At 49.4% G+C, this 16,498-nt stretch overlaps 6 protein-coding genes across 6 annotated transcripts; 4 read left to right on the forward strand and 2 right to left on the reverse strand.

Annotated features, from left to right (window-relative positions):
- Positions 1–1,026: 1,026 nt before the first annotated feature.
- Positions 1,027–2,718, forward strand: BO79DRAFT_236490 (uncharacterized protein; the record flags this gene model as incomplete). The annotated part of the gene is made up of 3 exons (XM_025684587.1): positions 1,027–1,302; positions 1,341–2,141; positions 2,187–2,718. The coding sequence occupies exons 1-3, from the start codon at positions 1,070–1,072 to the stop codon at positions 2,716–2,718; spliced, it is 1,566 nt and encodes a 521-aa protein (XP_025541606.1). The 5' UTR covers positions 1,027–1,069.
- Positions 2,719–3,832: 1,114 nt separating this feature from the next.
- On the forward strand, positions 3,833–4,519 carry BO79DRAFT_102479 (uncharacterized protein; the record flags this gene model as incomplete). The annotated part of the gene is made up of 1 exon (XM_025677876.1): positions 3,833–4,519. A coding segment is annotated over one exon (687 nt), but the record flags the coding sequence as incomplete, so codon positions are not given.
- A 472-nt stretch (positions 4,520–4,991) lies between these two features.
- BO79DRAFT_280883 (branched-chain amino acid aminotransferase) lies at positions 4,992–6,451 on the forward strand (the record flags this gene model as incomplete). Its single annotated transcript, XM_025688098.1, has 5 exons — positions 4,992–5,034; positions 5,106–5,138; positions 5,219–5,362; positions 5,431–6,083; positions 6,187–6,451. 5 exons carry the CDS (start codon positions 4,992–4,994, stop codon positions 6,433–6,435), a joined length of 1,122 nt encoding a protein of 373 aa, XP_025541608.1. The 3' UTR covers positions 6,436–6,451.
- A 2,579-nt stretch (positions 6,452–9,030) lies between these two features.
- Positions 9,031–13,111, forward strand: BO79DRAFT_280890 (MFS transporter/fungal specific transcription factor domain-containing protein; the record flags this gene model as incomplete). Its single annotated transcript, XM_025688099.1, has 14 exons — positions 9,031–9,249; positions 9,305–9,323; positions 9,379–9,600; positions 9,672–9,690; positions 9,745–10,006; positions 10,119–10,322; positions 10,380–10,849; positions 10,904–10,987; positions 11,533–11,731; positions 11,808–12,117; positions 12,174–12,744; positions 12,801–12,805; positions 12,860–12,929; positions 12,985–13,111. The coding sequence occupies 14 exons, from the start codon at positions 9,031–9,033 to the stop codon at positions 13,109–13,111; spliced, it is 2,781 nt and encodes a 926-aa protein (XP_025541609.1).
- A 57-nt stretch (positions 13,112–13,168) lies between these two features.
- On the reverse strand, positions 13,169–15,060 carry BO79DRAFT_280896 (MDR family MFS transporter; the record flags this gene model as incomplete). Its single annotated transcript, XM_025688100.1, has 4 exons — positions 13,169–13,852; positions 13,930–14,371; positions 14,447–14,826; positions 14,902–15,060. 4 exons carry the CDS (start codon positions 15,058–15,060, stop codon positions 13,169–13,171), a joined length of 1,665 nt encoding a protein of 554 aa, XP_025541610.1.
- A 358-nt stretch (positions 15,061–15,418) lies between these two features.
- BO79DRAFT_252959 (NAD(P)/FAD-dependent oxidoreductase) lies at positions 15,419–16,486 on the reverse strand (the record flags this gene model as incomplete). The annotated part of the gene is made up of 2 exons (XM_025685961.1): positions 15,419–16,261; positions 16,328–16,486. The coding sequence occupies 2 exons, from the start codon at positions 16,484–16,486 to the stop codon at positions 15,419–15,421; spliced, it is 1,002 nt and encodes a 333-aa protein (XP_025541611.1).
- Positions 16,487–16,498: the final 12 nt, after the last annotated feature.

A 16,498-nucleotide genomic window follows, 5' to 3' on the forward strand; every position in this document is an offset into this window, starting at 1 on the left:
TTCACTCAACTCCTGAGTTGTAGGACATATGAGTAATTGTTTCGAGCCTTCTATTACATTTCTCAAGTCAGTCATGTAGGGAAAAGGTATACAGTATGCTACTCTAGGATAAGGCATTTCTAAGTTCTGAGGGGTATGTCAGATGGTCCGCTAATGGAGGAAATGCGAAGCGTCCGGCCCTTACTGGCGGTGGCCAAGAAGATTTTGACGGTCTTATACCTAAAAAATGTATGTAGGCTTTCCCGAACCCTGCCACTACTGAGTGCAAATTTTGTGTTTTGTCTTCTTCCTTCTGCTACGTTGCTATTCCAAGTCGCTGCCAATGCTACCAACTTCATAGTCCAATGAATTGACATGTGTTCCTTCCTCAACGGATTATGCTCCAACGTCTTGATTCATTCTTATTCATGAGGCTTGTCCTTATCTAACCCCTCGCCAAACTCGTTCCCATTACTCATCTCCATTCTCGTGCATTCCTTTGCGACCAATTCGTGGGATGTGTTCCAACGCATCATGGCAGTCTCTGTTTTGTGTAATAGTCACTATAATATGATCATTTAATTCTACGTAAGGTCTACAAACCTCTAATGGTCGGGATATACTTGTCTAAAGAGGCATCTTTATAAGGAATTACATCAGTGACCGACTTGAGTAGGAGCTACGTTATGGATTCAGTAGGTTGTTGAGTCTTAGCGATTACTACCCATAACCCGCATTACTTGGTGAAACTGTGACGCCAAAAATATAAAAGTATACAGGAGACTCTCTCACACAGTATGAAGACTGTTTACACATTGTTTGAGCGTTCAAATCTGGTCGCATTTACCTGTCATCTGGTTTTGCGTAATGAATAAGGGGATGACCTTTGAAGCCGTATGTGAACCTAGACGCGGGCTTGGCAGGGGGCTTAGATGGTGGCTTAGACCGAGCCTATATAGCCTAAATGCAGCCTTAGACTGTGGATATATTGAGGTGAGTCGCCGTGTACCGCAAATCTTGTACCTAAAATTTCTCGGCCTCGGATTACTTTTGCGGGTGACTGACGACTACACCAGACTGTACGTCACTCATGATGGCCAATACGGCAGGATCTATCCATACCGTACTGCCTTTCGATGGACACTACATTCGACTTCTCAAATTCGAGTCTAGCGCCCCTGAAGAATCTCTTAGACTTTCTCTCAAGACATGCAAATTCGCAGAGAAACCCGACCACAACAGCCTCTCTTATGAATGGGGAACCACCGCAGCTGACCAACCGATCCTCGTCAACGATCGGCTCTTCTTCATCCGGGAGAATCTGTACAACTTCCTGAAGATATTAGCCAGCAGTGCTACAGAGACACTTATTTCTTCGCGGACGCAATCTGTATCAATCAGAATGACATCTCCGAGCGTAATACCCAGGTCCAGCGAATGGGCGATCTTTTTGCAGAGGCAGAAAACGTGCTGGTCTGGCTTGGACCAGCCACAGCCGAGAGCGATCTCATCTTTGATCTATGCATTGATTCGACAGCGAACAACACCATCGTCCCAATTAAGCTGAGGAAGAATAAGGCAACGATCAACGCCCTCGACACAATATACCAACGGTCCTACTGGACCAGGCTGTGGATAATCCAGGAGTTATTTCTGGCACGAAACATCATCTTATTTTGTGGATCAAAGTCGACTGCGTGGTCAGTTTTTAGACGGCTGCCGAGGTGGAACAAGCGCGAGTTTGCCCTTGGCGGCTTTACGGGAGTTAATATGATTCTTGACAGCACACCGGCAGGTCGCCATGCAAGGGATATTCTAGATGAGTTAGACAAGAGTGATCAGGGAAGAAGCACTTTTACAAAGATAGGACTTGTGGACCTGATTCTGAAATTTGGTCTGGCTCAATGCTCCGATGTTCGTGATCGTGTATATGGCCTACTTGGTCTTGCTAGTGCATCTAGTGCATCCAGCAAAGCCGAGGAAGGCCGAGGACTTGAGGTCATTGTGGACTATTCGGAGAGCCCAATGTGCCTATTTGTGCGCCTTCTGCGTACCATGCCGCGTGAACACCGTATTGGAACCGCACTAGAGCTCTTCAACGTTCTGGAGCTGCAGCGTGCTCCTGAAAGTGCGATTATTGGAAGCATTCCAGATACGGACTTGTGTCTATCTTTCTAAATTAGCTTCACCCATATAGGACATCTCAGGAATGTGACTCAGTCCTCTGACAAGTCCCTGCACCAACTCCTGGCAGGAAAAGGTTTCGCGCAGATACAAAAAGGCGAAAGGCAAAACGCTATGGTAATCTATGGCGGTGGGCCTCTATATAGTATCATGTCGTATGACAGCTGTGTAACCGCGTCTGGCGCTTGTGGAGGTGATGATGTCTTCCTTCTGCAAGGTACCAACTTCGTCCTAATCCGACGTTATGATGAATGGGGCGGTACGTCGGGTTACATCCGAGGTCTTCTCTGCAGCGGAAAAAGCGAGCAAAGTATCCAGAGAGCAGGCGAAATTCTCGACAGCTTCCTCCCCCATTTACCGTTCATCAGAGGTAATTGTCTCAGGTCTGAGAGGCATACGATGTTCAAGCTGGCGGGCCCGGTTGACTTTGTCTATGAGGAGCTGAGTCTGCGACAAATTATATTGCTCCTGATATATACCGGACAACATAGTGATTATTGGAGTCAGCAGTTAGAGGCTTCTACTAGAGAACTAATGAACATCAGGGCGGGCTAATCTTTGCTAAATATTTATATACTATCAACGACCAGTCTTTTAACCAGAGCATGTGAAAGTCTGTCCCACATTAGGTGCTGCTCCCATACCCTTATCCAATCAATGCCATCAGTGTTGAAAAGCTCATGAGCGGAGCCGGTGCGGAGGAATCCTGGCTTGTGTAGCAGTAGTAGTGCCTCCCTATGTAAATGTGCTTGTCGTTGTGGTGGCTTCCGTAAATAATAAGCATCAATCAATGATTGTACGAAGTAGCATCCCAGCCAAAGGACTCAAAGGAGCCTCGAACAGCTGACTGCAGATACATACGTTTTTAATTACACACACAGACTTAGTTCTGCTTTCACCCGCACGCCACTCTGGTATGGTATGGTATCCGCCAGGTTGATCTGGGTCGGTTAGCATAGTACTTTTGTCATTTCGTTTGTGGTGGCGACACACCTACCGAATACAAAGGTTCCTTATTATCACGTTACTATTTATGACGGATTAAATTTCTCTTGTCCTACATCTCACACCGACCCACCAACGACGAAGGTAGACCTTGGCCTCGCTATCGCCTACTTGTTCGATAATTCCGCTGCAAAATACCAGTGTTGACCACGTTAATTTACATCTGTCGGTTTTGACCACAGACATAGTTGAGGTACACATGTTCTTGCTTTTGGTTCAGAAGTCTACCTCATACCAACAGTACGACCCAAGCGACACCTCCTATTTACGAATCGCTGGATAAGAATATCGCCTAACCTCTTGGCTCCTTTCTATCATGGCTTCTTCAGCGCGTACGGCCGACGGCAAGCCAATCTCCCAATTGACAACGCCTGTCAAAGTATTGAAAAAGAGAAGCAAACAAGCCAAGTACCAGTTCTTGAAACTTGAAGATTCCGTGTTTCGGCAAAGGCAATTGGAAACGCCACGGCGAATTGTACCACCGGAGTTAATTGAAAGAATGTTGGCGCTGCTGCCCACCCCCGACCAGATTTGGTTCGGGTTGAGTTGCAGATATATCTTCGCTTGTCTGGACAGATACCTTAAGACGCAAGGAATGAAACTTCGCCAGCTTCTCCCGCCCGAAGAACGGGTGATTCTATGCCCCAACGCTAAGGAAAAGCCTAGAATACAGCTACTTCTTCGGCTTAAGAATGACCGCTGGAAATATTGCCATGATTGTTCGACGCTTCATCCAAGCGCCCTCTGTCGCGTCCGGCCGCAGAAGCCATGCTGTTTCAAATGCTACTTCCTTAAAGCAGATTTTCAATGTATGCCGTATGCAGGCAAGGTCGACATCTGTCCATGCACCAGTATCATATTTCACGATAAGCTTCATTTGATACGACAGTGTAAGGACACTCAAACATATATACTACGTCCCGGCGAGATAATATTTGGTGATAATGTCCCATTGAATGCCGACAGCAGGAAGCCATATGGGAATCTCAGACATGACTGCGAGTTTACAGGCCATTCTTCCATCGGGGTTCGAATTAGGACTGAGTTTTGGCTTTCTGAGATGGACATGAGTTTATGCGTGATTAACCAATATGAATTCAAAACACTTCACGAAAGTCCATCAGTCAGCTTGAGCACTATCCCAGTGTGCTCATATAAGGATACGAAGAACTGGGTCAGGAGAGTCTTCCATGATGGTGGGTCGAGCTTTAGAGGCTGGGAAAATAGCCGCTCTACGCACTTATTAGAGCATCGTGGCTGGGAAAGGGTGAAATCTGGGGAAGAAACATACACTTCCCAGGTAATGATATTCAGGAATTTGGGGGGTTGGAAGTGGCCTAACAAAGCTTGGGCTAACCACAGCAATCACTGAGGCAGTACTTGCTTTTACAGTCTTGGGCATTTGATGTATACTGTGAGATCCTCCTAGCTACTAGCTATAGCTTTAGCTTATCTAAAAATGCATGATGCTTTTAGCAGCCCTTATCGAAAAAAATTCATTCTCGGCAAATGCAATGTTCTTTGATTTTACCTTGTTTAATCACAAAAGCTGAACACCCCGCGTCCCTGATCCACAAGACGAAGGTTTGAGCTACGGCATGGCCGAGCCTAGATCCGTCGATCCTCGGACCGCTATCCGGAAGTTACTCTGGAATAGAGTGGCAAACTAGTGCCATGCATGACAATTCCGGCCCATCCTCGCTTTCCGGTAATACCGAAACAAGGCGCCCTGCCTGAAGTATAACATCGGTGTATACACTTCAGAGAATGCACTCCAAAATAAACACCGATCTGTCCTATAGATCGCCACTATCAGAGCCAAAATGAATTCAGATATATTCCCTGAGCCTCCATCCGATACCATCGGTAAGTCTCGTACCCCTGGCCGCCTATTAAGGACTCCGTACTCCGATGCGGTGCGCTAACCGGTCCGACAGATTGGTCTTCCCTTGGAAGCCAAAGCGTTGAATGTACGTTGTCTCTCTCGCTGACGGCCTTGCAAGTCTTGAACTTATAGCATTGGAGCTAAGATTTACTACAACTGATATAGTTCCCACTTCTCATGTGGAATGCACCTACACCCCTACAACAAGCTCCTGGAGCGCACCCACAGTGATCAACAACCCAAATCTTCAAATCAACGGCTTCGCAGTGGGACTAAACTACGGAGGACCATATTATGAGTCCCTTACTGGTAATTTATTACATTCTTCTCTTCTCAGCAAAGTAATTCAGCATACTGATTTCGGCTTCTGCTATAAGCCCGACGTACGCGAGATAACCGCATCCTTCTCTTCCGGCCCCACGATCATGCCCGTCACTTAGCAGATGCTGCAGCGGCGGTAGGCATGACGGCTGTTCCCGAGCACATCTTCCTAGAGTGTGTTAGGAATGCAGTAGCAGTCAATACTTCCTATGTACCTCCGCCTCAGACAGATGCGGTGCTCTACATTCGCCCGCTTCTGTTTGGCCCTAGTGTTCCTCGCATTCGCGATTCTCCGGCGCAGTATACTTTCTGTGTGTTTGTGCGGCCGGGTGTGGTGTATCCGCGAACGGCGGCGCAGAACGCAATAGTTCTGATCGATGATGGTGCTGATGACGTTCCCACTGCAGCGGAGACTCAGAACTGCTCTGGAAATAAAACTTGGGATGAGGGGTGGAAAAGGGGGTTGGAGGATACAGGGCAGCTAGATGGTCGACAGGCAGAACGGGATGGATATAGTATGAAGCTCCGGCTGAAAAACACCCGACATGGGTCATTCATCGATGGGTTCACAGCGTCTGCATTTATTGGGGTGCAGGAGGAGCACGGTAACTATACGTTGATAGTACCGAGACATCCCAGCCGGAGCATCATTAGTAATTCTTGCGTTGCGATTGCCATACAACTTGGGTGGAAGGTGAAGGTTGGGCCGGTATGTATTCCGCTGAACTCATGGGTACCCTCGCACTCTTGGTTATTATTCTGCTGCCAGTGGAGTAAATACAAGGAATGGCGCTAATTCGATGCCGTTGCAGATTTCGGTCGATGACATCGATACCCTGTCCGAAGTCATTGCCACCAGTACATGGCACTGGCTGCTCCCCATTCGACTGATATTCAGTCCATCGGCCCGGCAGACAGTAGTGTACCAAGCTGGGTCTCATCAGGCAGGACCTGCGTGTCGACTGCTGCGCATTGCTATTGGAAAAGTCATGGGTGGGGAAGTCTCGGACGTATGGCAATGGTGTGTGCCACTGACGCAGCAGGATCAATTTCCTGGCTGAACGGCGGCATGGGTGGAGTACGGGTAGATCTAGGCGCATTAACACGCTCCCCGCCGTTTGGAGTCGAGCTGAAATTCCATTCCTCTTTTTTTCTCCGTCGCTGGAAGATGCCACGGGGGCCATTGATTCCCGTGGTCTAGCTAGCTTTCCTCAGCTGGTGCTTGCCGTCTCCGTTTAAGAGGGCTCATGTAGGTGTTTCCTTCCTAGACCCCTAAAGAGCATAGATTTATCCTCATTCCGTGAAATTCGGTAGATGGCATGGTATCTGGGCCCTTACAAATTCGGTGATCAATGCTAAAATGCATCACGGCGATACTCGTGCAGCAGCCTGTCCTACATCAGTTTGCAACTGTCCTGGAGTTCCCTCCCACTGGTATTCGATAGATGCCCTAGTTGTTAATGATACTCGTATAGGTGATTACTCACACGTATATGGCCACCGGTCGGGTTCGCGAGGTCTGGGCCATATCAGCATCGCCAGTCGAGCGATGCGAACATCCTTTGGGAAACTTCGAGCTAGCCACCGCTGGCGAACGTCATGCACAGTCAATTTCCCCAATTGTTTCTCCTCTGAGATGGACTGGCCAGAAGGAATACTCTGAGTCCCGGACAGTGTTGTTTGTATCAGAGAGAGAGGAAGAGAATGAGCACGAAACACCGAGTTAGTATTTCGGCTAATTGCCATCCGATAGCCGACCGAAAGCACCGCAGATCAGAGGGGGGTACGAACGAGGAGCTGTGCTGGACCGGGTGTTGGAATAGGCCAACCCCTGTGAAAATATTTTCTTTGGCGCTGTCCTAGACCAGGGTGTATGGGGCTGGTGTGGGTCAGTGGGCCGCGGCTGAGACTCACGGCCAGGCCCGGCCCTAAGAAGTGGCTGGCTATGGTCTTCCCAGTCCGATCTAGGTGGCGTTCAATAGTAGATGACCGGATGAAATTGGAGACGGGAAATCTAAACACCGATTCCTTGATTATATTTACCTATTAAAGGAGGTGTGTGCGTGGCGTGAATAGCGTCGATGCAGTGGGGTGTGCCCGGTCATCCAACCTGCATGGTAAATGTAACGTTGGTCCGGGGTGATTCACCTAGTGCTTCGGTCGGCGCAGCACTTAGATTGATAGTCGCTTAAAAAGCCTTGGCTCATTCTGGTGCACATATCCGGGTAATTGGCTTGGGGAGCTCCCAGGGAGCCTGCCCATCGCACGTTTGTGGGGTTCTGTGGCCTTTGAAAGCCCGACGACAGATAGTTTATGTCTGTGGACAAACACGGCTTGAACCAAAGGACACCTCCACCGGTGACTACTTGACACACGTTAGGGATGGCAAGCTGCTCTCACTGGCAACCGACGTCATACAGCAGGTTATTATCAATCAAACATTCCAAGTACCTGCGAGTCTGGCCAAGCCCGCCAATAGCGCCAAATGGGCACAGTTGCCCGTCGGTACATGCAATCCACGCCTGTCTCTCCGTCAGCCGTGCGATTGGTCGAGGGCGAGCAGGTTGCCTCTAATGCTAACCTCATTGGATGGTAAATCTCTCGACCATCTGTCATTACAAGAACATCTCTCTCGTGTGCGATGATCGGAGATACGCGATGCACTGCTGCAGTGACTGGACCCGCCGTCCCCAACATGAAGAGGCAGGCTGCCCTGGCAGGAACCAGACCCCGCCCTGCTCTTTCTCTGTCTGTCCCGATCAATCATCCCATATACTGTGTGCAGTCATAGGGATTTGCCCCTGTGATGCGCTTGATATATTCTCATTCTTTGCTTTTTGCCATCACGGCCAATCCCAGAAAGACCACTTTGGGGATTTGGAAGGCTTTGGTGATGGCACAATGATCGGAGCGCAAAAGCATATGAGACTCATGTTGGGCTTGGTGGGGCGGACTAGGTTGGGAACTATCCCAGATTAATTGTGAGCAACCAAATCCCGAGAGGGGAAGTGTGAACACTCGTAAGGTGCATACACTGTTCCATGTTCTCGTGCCAAAGGTAGTACGCAACTCTCCGAAGGTGGCAGCGCCCGCCTTTTATAGGCCTGTTGTTCATCTTTCGATTGCGTCTTCGACGAGACTCTTTGCGTGATCTTGCAGTTTACACATATCTGCTGTGTCGTGATTGAAGCCAACAGCCATCATGAATGGAATCCGTAAGGGTATTACACGACGAAGAGGCGCCTGCGAGCCGTGCAAGGCGCGGAAGACTAGATGTCAGTTCCCGGCGATGTCCCTCCTCTTGCTATCTTCCTTACTTGCCTCTTTCGACATAGTGGATCGTGCCACTTTGCAATATAGCGTGATTTCACTCCTTCTTTGTTCTCAAGCTGACCAAAACTCAACACCCTAGGTGATGGAGGTAGTCCTTGCATGCACTGTCGGGTAAGTTCCCATCTTGTTTTCCAAGTCATTTCGTACGCATGTCTTTATCCTGACAGCACAGCTCCCAGAGGAAGGATAGCCCTTGCATCTATCCCCAAGGTCCAGCATCAGCAAGGTCCATGTTCACCCCGTCGCGGCTCAGTCCTGCCTTGAGTCTAGTCGAACGTGACTCAGATCTGCCGTTACAGCACACAATCAGCCCTCGGGGATGGATGGAGGCAATTGCTCCGGGTTCTTTAGACTTGTGCTGTTGGGAACTTCCCGATGTATCATGCAACCCTTGCCCGGACTGGTCGGCTGATGGCTCGGTCCTAGGAGGTCCATCCGAATCCGAGACAAGCCCTGCTACTCTTTCTCCGCCTTATGGTGACCCATCAGCGACCAGTTTAAATTATGAACAAGGAGGTGACGGGATGTTTTCTATCCATATTGTAAGTTGCATTACATCGTGGGACTAACGTTGCAGCCAAAGCTGATTTCTCACAGCTGCAAAAGGAGTTTCAAAGTACAGTGATCCCCTCAACTTTCCATATAACTGGCATACTCATCAAGTACAATAGCTCGCCAAGTAACTCCAGGCTTCGACATTCCGGCACTATATTCCTCCCCACCTCTCCTTGATGGTGATCATCCACGCTACGAAAAGGTGAAACGAGCCACACAGCTCCTCAACTGCCAAATTGTGGGCGACAAGATGACATCCTGTCTTTTGCCCGAGGGTCAAAAACCGTCGCTGGGACCGATGCTCGACAATGAGCCTCGAATTAGTACCTACATACAAGGTAAGGAGCTTCTAGCTTCCAACGATCTTGCATTTGTGTGGGAGTACAACCAGCGTACTGATGACTTACAGCATGTTTTGAAACACCCTGGTAGGTTGCCTACAACTGACGGGCAGCCCCCTGGACTTAGCTGATAGCCTGTAGTGCTGGTGTCAATATGTTCCTGACTATGGCAAGTGCTCAGGAGTGTGTGGATGTTGTGCTGAAGTCCGACTGTTTCGATCGAGCCACGGTGGTGGTGGCCTATGCCGTCCTGGCGTTGGGCTGCTATCTTGTAAGCATACGTTCGGGTATCAGAAGTGTCGTGGAAGGCATGTCACGGGCCGCTCGATATTTTCAACGAGCGTTGTCAGAATCGAACTATCTGACAATGGGTAGCGCGACTGTTCGGGCATTTCAGGCAAGTGTTCTGCCCCGATTTCGAGGTCGATACAGCTAACGTTTCCATCCAGGGGATTCTGATCATGGTGGGTCGGCTCAGAGGTGAAGCCGTACAAAACAAAATTAACCGGTGGCAGATCATCTTCGCAGACAAATCCGGTCATCACACCAAACCCCGTCTCATCACCCTCGGTGTCCAGTTCGTGCAGGATTTGGGACTTCAAAGCTCTCGGCGCCTGCGACAGCTTTGCACCCAGGCCGACGAACGATTGCTCAAGAATGCCTTCTGGCATCTCTATGCCATTGAAAAAGCCGACGCGGTGGACAGAGGCCGATCTTCGGTGAGAGTCCTTCCTCACCAAAGAGGAGAAAAGATAATCTAATATTAAACTCCCTAGATGATGTGCGACAAGCTCACCGACTATTCGCCCAGTGATGGATGCCAGAACCCTGATGAAGCACGGTTGACGCTTCAATGTTTATACGGACGTGTCTGCGATCGTGTGATAGATTCGCTCTATAGCCAAGCAGCCCTCCGAGCGCCACGAGTTGACATGTGCCGTCAGATAGAAGATGCATATTGCTTGGTTCAATCATGGCTTGGTATCCTCCAGACATATAACCATTCGCTCAATTCTCCTTCAGTGCGCTCTTCTTGTCTTGAGGAAAACATGGAGGCAGAGGCATATTTGAGCTCTTATTTTCTTACATTCTTGATTCACGGAAAATGGCTCCAACTCGCGCAGCAGGGACTGGCTACTGAGGAGAGAGAGGCCTATGAGCGAAGTGAAGCACGATGTCTCGCTGCTGCGCGATCGGTGTTGGAACAATGTAGCCAGCACACCCATGTCCAGATGCTGGCTAATATGTAAGGCCACCCCAATAATCTCGTTGAGAAGCTGGTCGACTAACCTCGAGTTAGGAGGTTTCGTTCGCTTCCAAAAATCGCGGCATGCATTCTCGTTCTTATAGGGCAATCGTGCGGCCGGTTGGATGAAGAGCGGATGTACCTGCACATGGCATCTGGATTTTATAGTCGTCTTGCCATCTTCATGCCCGTCCAGTTGGGTTTGTTAATGGAGTTGACGGATATATCGGCGTAGCGATGAATGCGAGACGGGCGGCTATCATACGCAACGCGAATGAAATGAACATCAAAGTCAATTAGGTTTAAACTCATAGTCCACAAGCAACTGAAGTTTCGCTGTCGTAGTAAAATAAATGATAGTCTAAAACAATAAATAGCTAAATACAAAAGAATTCTAAACAGTAGTCCGTCGATCACTAATTCTTATCTTATCACCCCAAAGGTAAACCCACAAGGTCCCTAATTCGTTTGCTCAACAAGACCGCAAATCTTTGTAACTTCGACACAATCAGTCCTCAACTTTGCCAATATTTTCCATGGTCCGATCTCAAGAAAAGAATGTATTCATCCAGCACTTCAGGATGCGGGTATATCTCCAAAGATGTGACCACAACACGCAGGATGTAAGACCTGCCGATACAGAAGCTTCTTGGAAATCCCACCCACTGATAACTTACAATCAGAGCCGATTTCCGAGTCCTCCCACTTCTCACCATTGGCTTCGCAACTTACCAGATCGACCGCACAAATATTGCTAGTGCGCTAACGGGAGATTTCTCATCGGACATTGGCATAAGCCAAGATATCATTAATCTAGGAAATCAATTAATGTTTTTGGGTGTGATTGTCCTGGAAATACCGTCCAATATGGTCCTACAAAAGGTACTTCTTCTCTTACACTATCTCATGCATAGACATTATCCTATGAATTCAAATAAGCTCAGTGTACATGTACTAGGTCGGACCCCGCCGCTGGATCAGTGCCCAGGTCTGCATCTTCGGAGTCATTGCCGCATTGCAGATCTTTATTCGGAATAAGACCGGTTTCCTGCTTACGCGAAGCATACTGGGTCTCGCGGAGGCCGGGTATATCCCAGCTGCTATGTACACTCTTTCAACATGGTATACGAAGGAGGAGTTAACGAAGCGCATTGCAGTTTTTTTTTTTGGAATGTTTGGGGGCGCTGCGGTGTCGCCGTTACTTGGTGCTGCCTTGCTCAAATTAGATGGGAAGGGAGGGTTGCATGGTTGGCAGTGGATATTCTTGCGTGAGTACTGGTTTCTTCCACCATTAGCCGTTATGGAACTTTACTGATATCAGTAGTGGAGGGAATATGGTCGGTCATTATGGCGATCGCTTTGTTCACGTTACTGCCGGAGAGAGAAGGCGTTGCTAGTGAATGCTCTGATGTAGAGTCCGCCTGCAAATCCCAATCATGGAATGGGTCCACCTCTGAAACAATTCCTGTCAAGGTGGTATGGGAAACACTCACAAACTATACCAAATGGCCTCATTTCCTCGCCACAGCATGTGTCTTCGCTACCTGGAGCCCCCTCACCACGTATACTCCGACTATCATCATGTCACTGGGGTTCTCTCGCATCCAGGCAAACGCTCTCGCTGCAATAGGGAGCTTACTGACTCTACCGGTCATTGTCTTCTTCGCATCTCTGAGTGACTGGTCCCGCAGACGGGGGATGAGTGTTATGCTTGCAATTGCTGTGTATCTCGTCGCACTCATTCTGTTGAGGGTTTTGCAGGCCCACGTCGATAGATGGGGACGGCTTGGCCTCTGGACGACTGTTAATGGGCTGGCGGTCGGGTATCATCCTGTTCATAATGCTTGGATTCAGGTTAATTGCTCTAGTCCCGGGGAGAGAAGTGTTAGTGTGGCGTGAGTTTATAAATCCAGTTTGATATCTTGCCGTGATTACTAACCTGGTTGGGTAGGATGTGTACGTTTCCCCTGTTTTTAAAATTGGTATGTGGATGCTGAACATGATTTCTAGTTGTCATGTCTGCTACGGCTGGGCTCATGGCCGGGACGCAGATCTTCCGACATGATGATGGTTTGAATGGGTAAGTGTCCATCATGCAAGACAGGGAGCTACATGGTCTGATGCGACATTTACAGCTATCCGAGGGGTATACTGATCATGATATTTTTGGTCTTATCCGGGTTAATCTTGGTGGCTATTCAGAGTGCGAATTACCGCTCATTGAACCGCTCAAGCAAGAGTAGGATCGTCCAGGAGACTTGATGGATCGTCCTTGAAGAAATTGCTTTTACCTTGTACCTAAATACACAAGAGCAACATCTACACGATCTCATTCCCTCCGCATTCGACATTGTCCTGCTCTTCTCTATTCTTCACCCCCGTCTTCACCGACTTCCACTCCGGCACAAACGTTGCCAAAACCGCCACTCCCGCCAACGCAACCGAGATATAAAACGTCCTCACCACTGCTGCATTATACGCCTCTAACGCCTCTCCCAGATACTCTGCGGGCACTAGGTTCCTAACCTCCGTCGCTCCCGCAGCGGCCACACTGCTCGCATCTACACCCGGAATATTCCTAGCGGTTAATCTTTTCAACAGCTCATGCTGAAAGATATTCTGCGCCACGATCAGGAAAACAGCACCTCCAAGCGTCTGATAGAATATCATCAGAGCCGTACCAACAGGCACGTCTTTAGCGGGTAGTGAAGCCTGCATAGCGAGGACAGTTTGCTGCGCCCCCATGCCAATTCCAGCACCCATGATGACTTGGTAGCCAGCCCATTTTACGGTCCCAGTGTCCGGAGTAAAGGTGGTCATCAGCGCGGTGCTGATGAGTACCAGGATACAGCCCATGATCATAGTGGGAGTGTAGTATCCCATGGCGGAGACTAAGGCACCGCTGAGAATGGAGATCACAATCAGCGATACGAGCATGGGAAGGTTCATAATCCCCGAGCGTACGGCGGAGGCACCTTTGATTACTTGAAACCATATAGGGAGCTGTTTGCGAGCAGATGTTTGTTAGCGGTGTTGAAGCACTATGTCGCTCTTCAAGAGCGAATAGGACGAGGGCTTACATAGTAAACGAGAATATAGAATGCAGCTCCAAGCATGGCGCTATATAGACCGCAGCTCCAGACATTTCGGTTCTGCGCTACCCTTGGTGGGATCATTGCCATTTCTTTCTTTTTGGCCTGCACAATGCAGAAGGCTACCAATGTGACCCCGAAGATCACGAACAGGGCAATAATGCGACCGTTGCTCCAGGTCCATTTTGCCCCACCCCATTCGATGGCCAGTAGGAGACAAATAATGCACGCACTGAAGAGTACTGTGCCCTCAATATCGAGCTGGTTTAATCGCTGTTTTAGTCGGCTGCCTTTCGTTGCATCAGGAACGAAAGTAGGAGAGGGCGCATGGAATAAGAAAAGGATGACCACGGCGCCGACTCCGCCCAGGGGGAGATTGATGTAGAAGCACCATCGCCAGGAAACCTTGTCTGTGAAAGCCCCACCCATCCTATAAACATTTACTCGTCAGCATTGACCTTTATACTTCTCGGAGAGATATATGGAGAAAAGGAGTATATCTGACAATGGCCCAGCCACGGCTGCAGCGCCCTTCAACCCCCCAAGAATACCCAAAGTCGTTGCCTGAAGCCGCAAAGACATGCTCGCAGCAATGAGCAAGATAGTCCCTGAAAGAAGCCCTGCAGCGCCTATTCCCGTGATAGCCCGTCCAAGTATCAAGCCAACCGAGGTGGGAGTTGCCGCCGACACGACGGATCCGATTTCGAAGATTACCAGATTTGTCATGTAAATCCATTTAATGGAGTACATGGTACACAGCCGACCGTGGAGGATCTGCGTGGCGCACATTGTCAGTAGGTAGACCGAGCTGTACCATCCCATGTCGTCGAGAGAGTGAAAATGGTCCGTGATGACGGGGAGAGCAGGTGCAAGTATCGTGTTGTCCTGTCAGAGCATCAACACATTAGCTTTGCATTTTCGTAATTGACGGCTTTGAAGCATAGAAACATAAAATTGTACCAGCGCAACTGCAAACATCACCAGATACAGCGCCAACAGTATCGCAATCTGGCCCCATTGTGTCGGTGCGTTCGTGTCGGTAGGGGTTTCGTGCGCGATTTTTTCGGAGTCACTAGGCCGGTCCTCAACGACGGAGGAATCTGCTGCAGAGTCTAACATAATCTGAGAAATTGGGACTGGTCTGGAGATGCGCAGCGGCCTCCTTCCAAATGATCATATACGATGGGGTGATCGGGCGTCTGTGGTCGGTGGAGCGGATTTCCGGCCGGACTCGGATCTGCAGCTCGGTCCGCAGATGGAAATAAATCGATGCATTATCACCAACCGGACCGGAATGGGTGTTCCACATACAACAGGAGCTGAGCCCAGGTAACAAAGTCCCAATTCGCTTTACGTTATGCTCAATTGTTCCAATAATACATACTACTCCGTACATAAGCAATTCGCAAATATCCTAATCACCACACATCCTGCACCACCGCAATGCTATTACTCTACATAACCCCGGACTACTCTACTACTGTCCCTGGGAATGCTCGACCGTCAACTGCACTGCAACTGCCGAAGCCACAAACGTGGCATTGCTCCCAGCATTAGGAACGTCCTTCGCTACGGAGGCATGATCACCAGCCACAAAAACGCCTGGCACCGTGGTCTCCATCGTGACATCCTTCTGCTTGTAAATCCCATTTCCATCCAGCTCTAGCCCAAGCTGGCTGCTCCAGTCATTCGTAACGACTGTATCCGGCATATGCGTGAGAAATCCCATATCCATATAGCTGTTAGGAGGTTCCCCTCCGTCTTCTTGTCCCAGCCAGACCCGCAGGGTGTCTCGCGAACCCTCATCAGCCGAAACAATTTTTTCGAACGAAAGGATTGGGCGAGATTCAATGATGAACCCTTGCGCTTCCGCACCGGCTTCTTTCACGGCGACCGTGGTGTCTTCAATGCCGTTGGTGAATAAGGTCACTTTGTCGGCGAAGCGACGAACCATCTGTCCGAGGATCAGACCTACAGAGGGATTCGCCTGTAGTTGTGAACTCTCTGCTACCAGTAGACCTGCATTTGCTGCGCCACGCTCCTCATACCCATGGCAGAAGAGGCAGTGGAATATGAGCCGGCCCCAGTTCTCGGCGTACCCGTCAATGGGGGGCATGATGTCGCGTACTCCCGTAGCGAGAACAAGCTTTGAACCCAGGTATGAAATTCCATCTTCATCAGTGACCTCGAAGCGGGTCCCTATACCGTCGTGGGGTAGCTTGCGTGCTTGGATGATCTTCTTGTTGATGATGGTATTGGTGGTGTATCTATGCAGAAGGGTGTCGTGGATGGCGGCGCGGAAACGTGCAGGTTCCACATGCTAACGGAAATGCAGGAGTAATTAGCATGATCGATTCTAGGTAGGCAAGAAAGGGAAGTAACCTACATCAAATCCGAGGACATTATGCATGTGGGATGTCTGGCGGTTGCGATATTCCTGGCTGTCGAAGAGGAGTACAGAATGTAACTTGCGGGATAGCGCCAGGGCCGTGGCGAGGCCGGCGGGACCACCGCCGATGATGAGCACGTCAGCTGTGGTGGCCATACTTATTTTCAG

This window comes from Aspergillus costaricaensis (genome assembly GCF_003184835.1).
Source record: "Aspergillus costaricaensis CBS 115574 unplaced genomic scaffold BO79scaffold_9, whole genome shotgun sequence".
NCBI classification, from domain to species: Eukaryota; Fungi; Ascomycota; class Eurotiomycetes; order Eurotiales; family Aspergillaceae; genus Aspergillus; species Aspergillus costaricensis.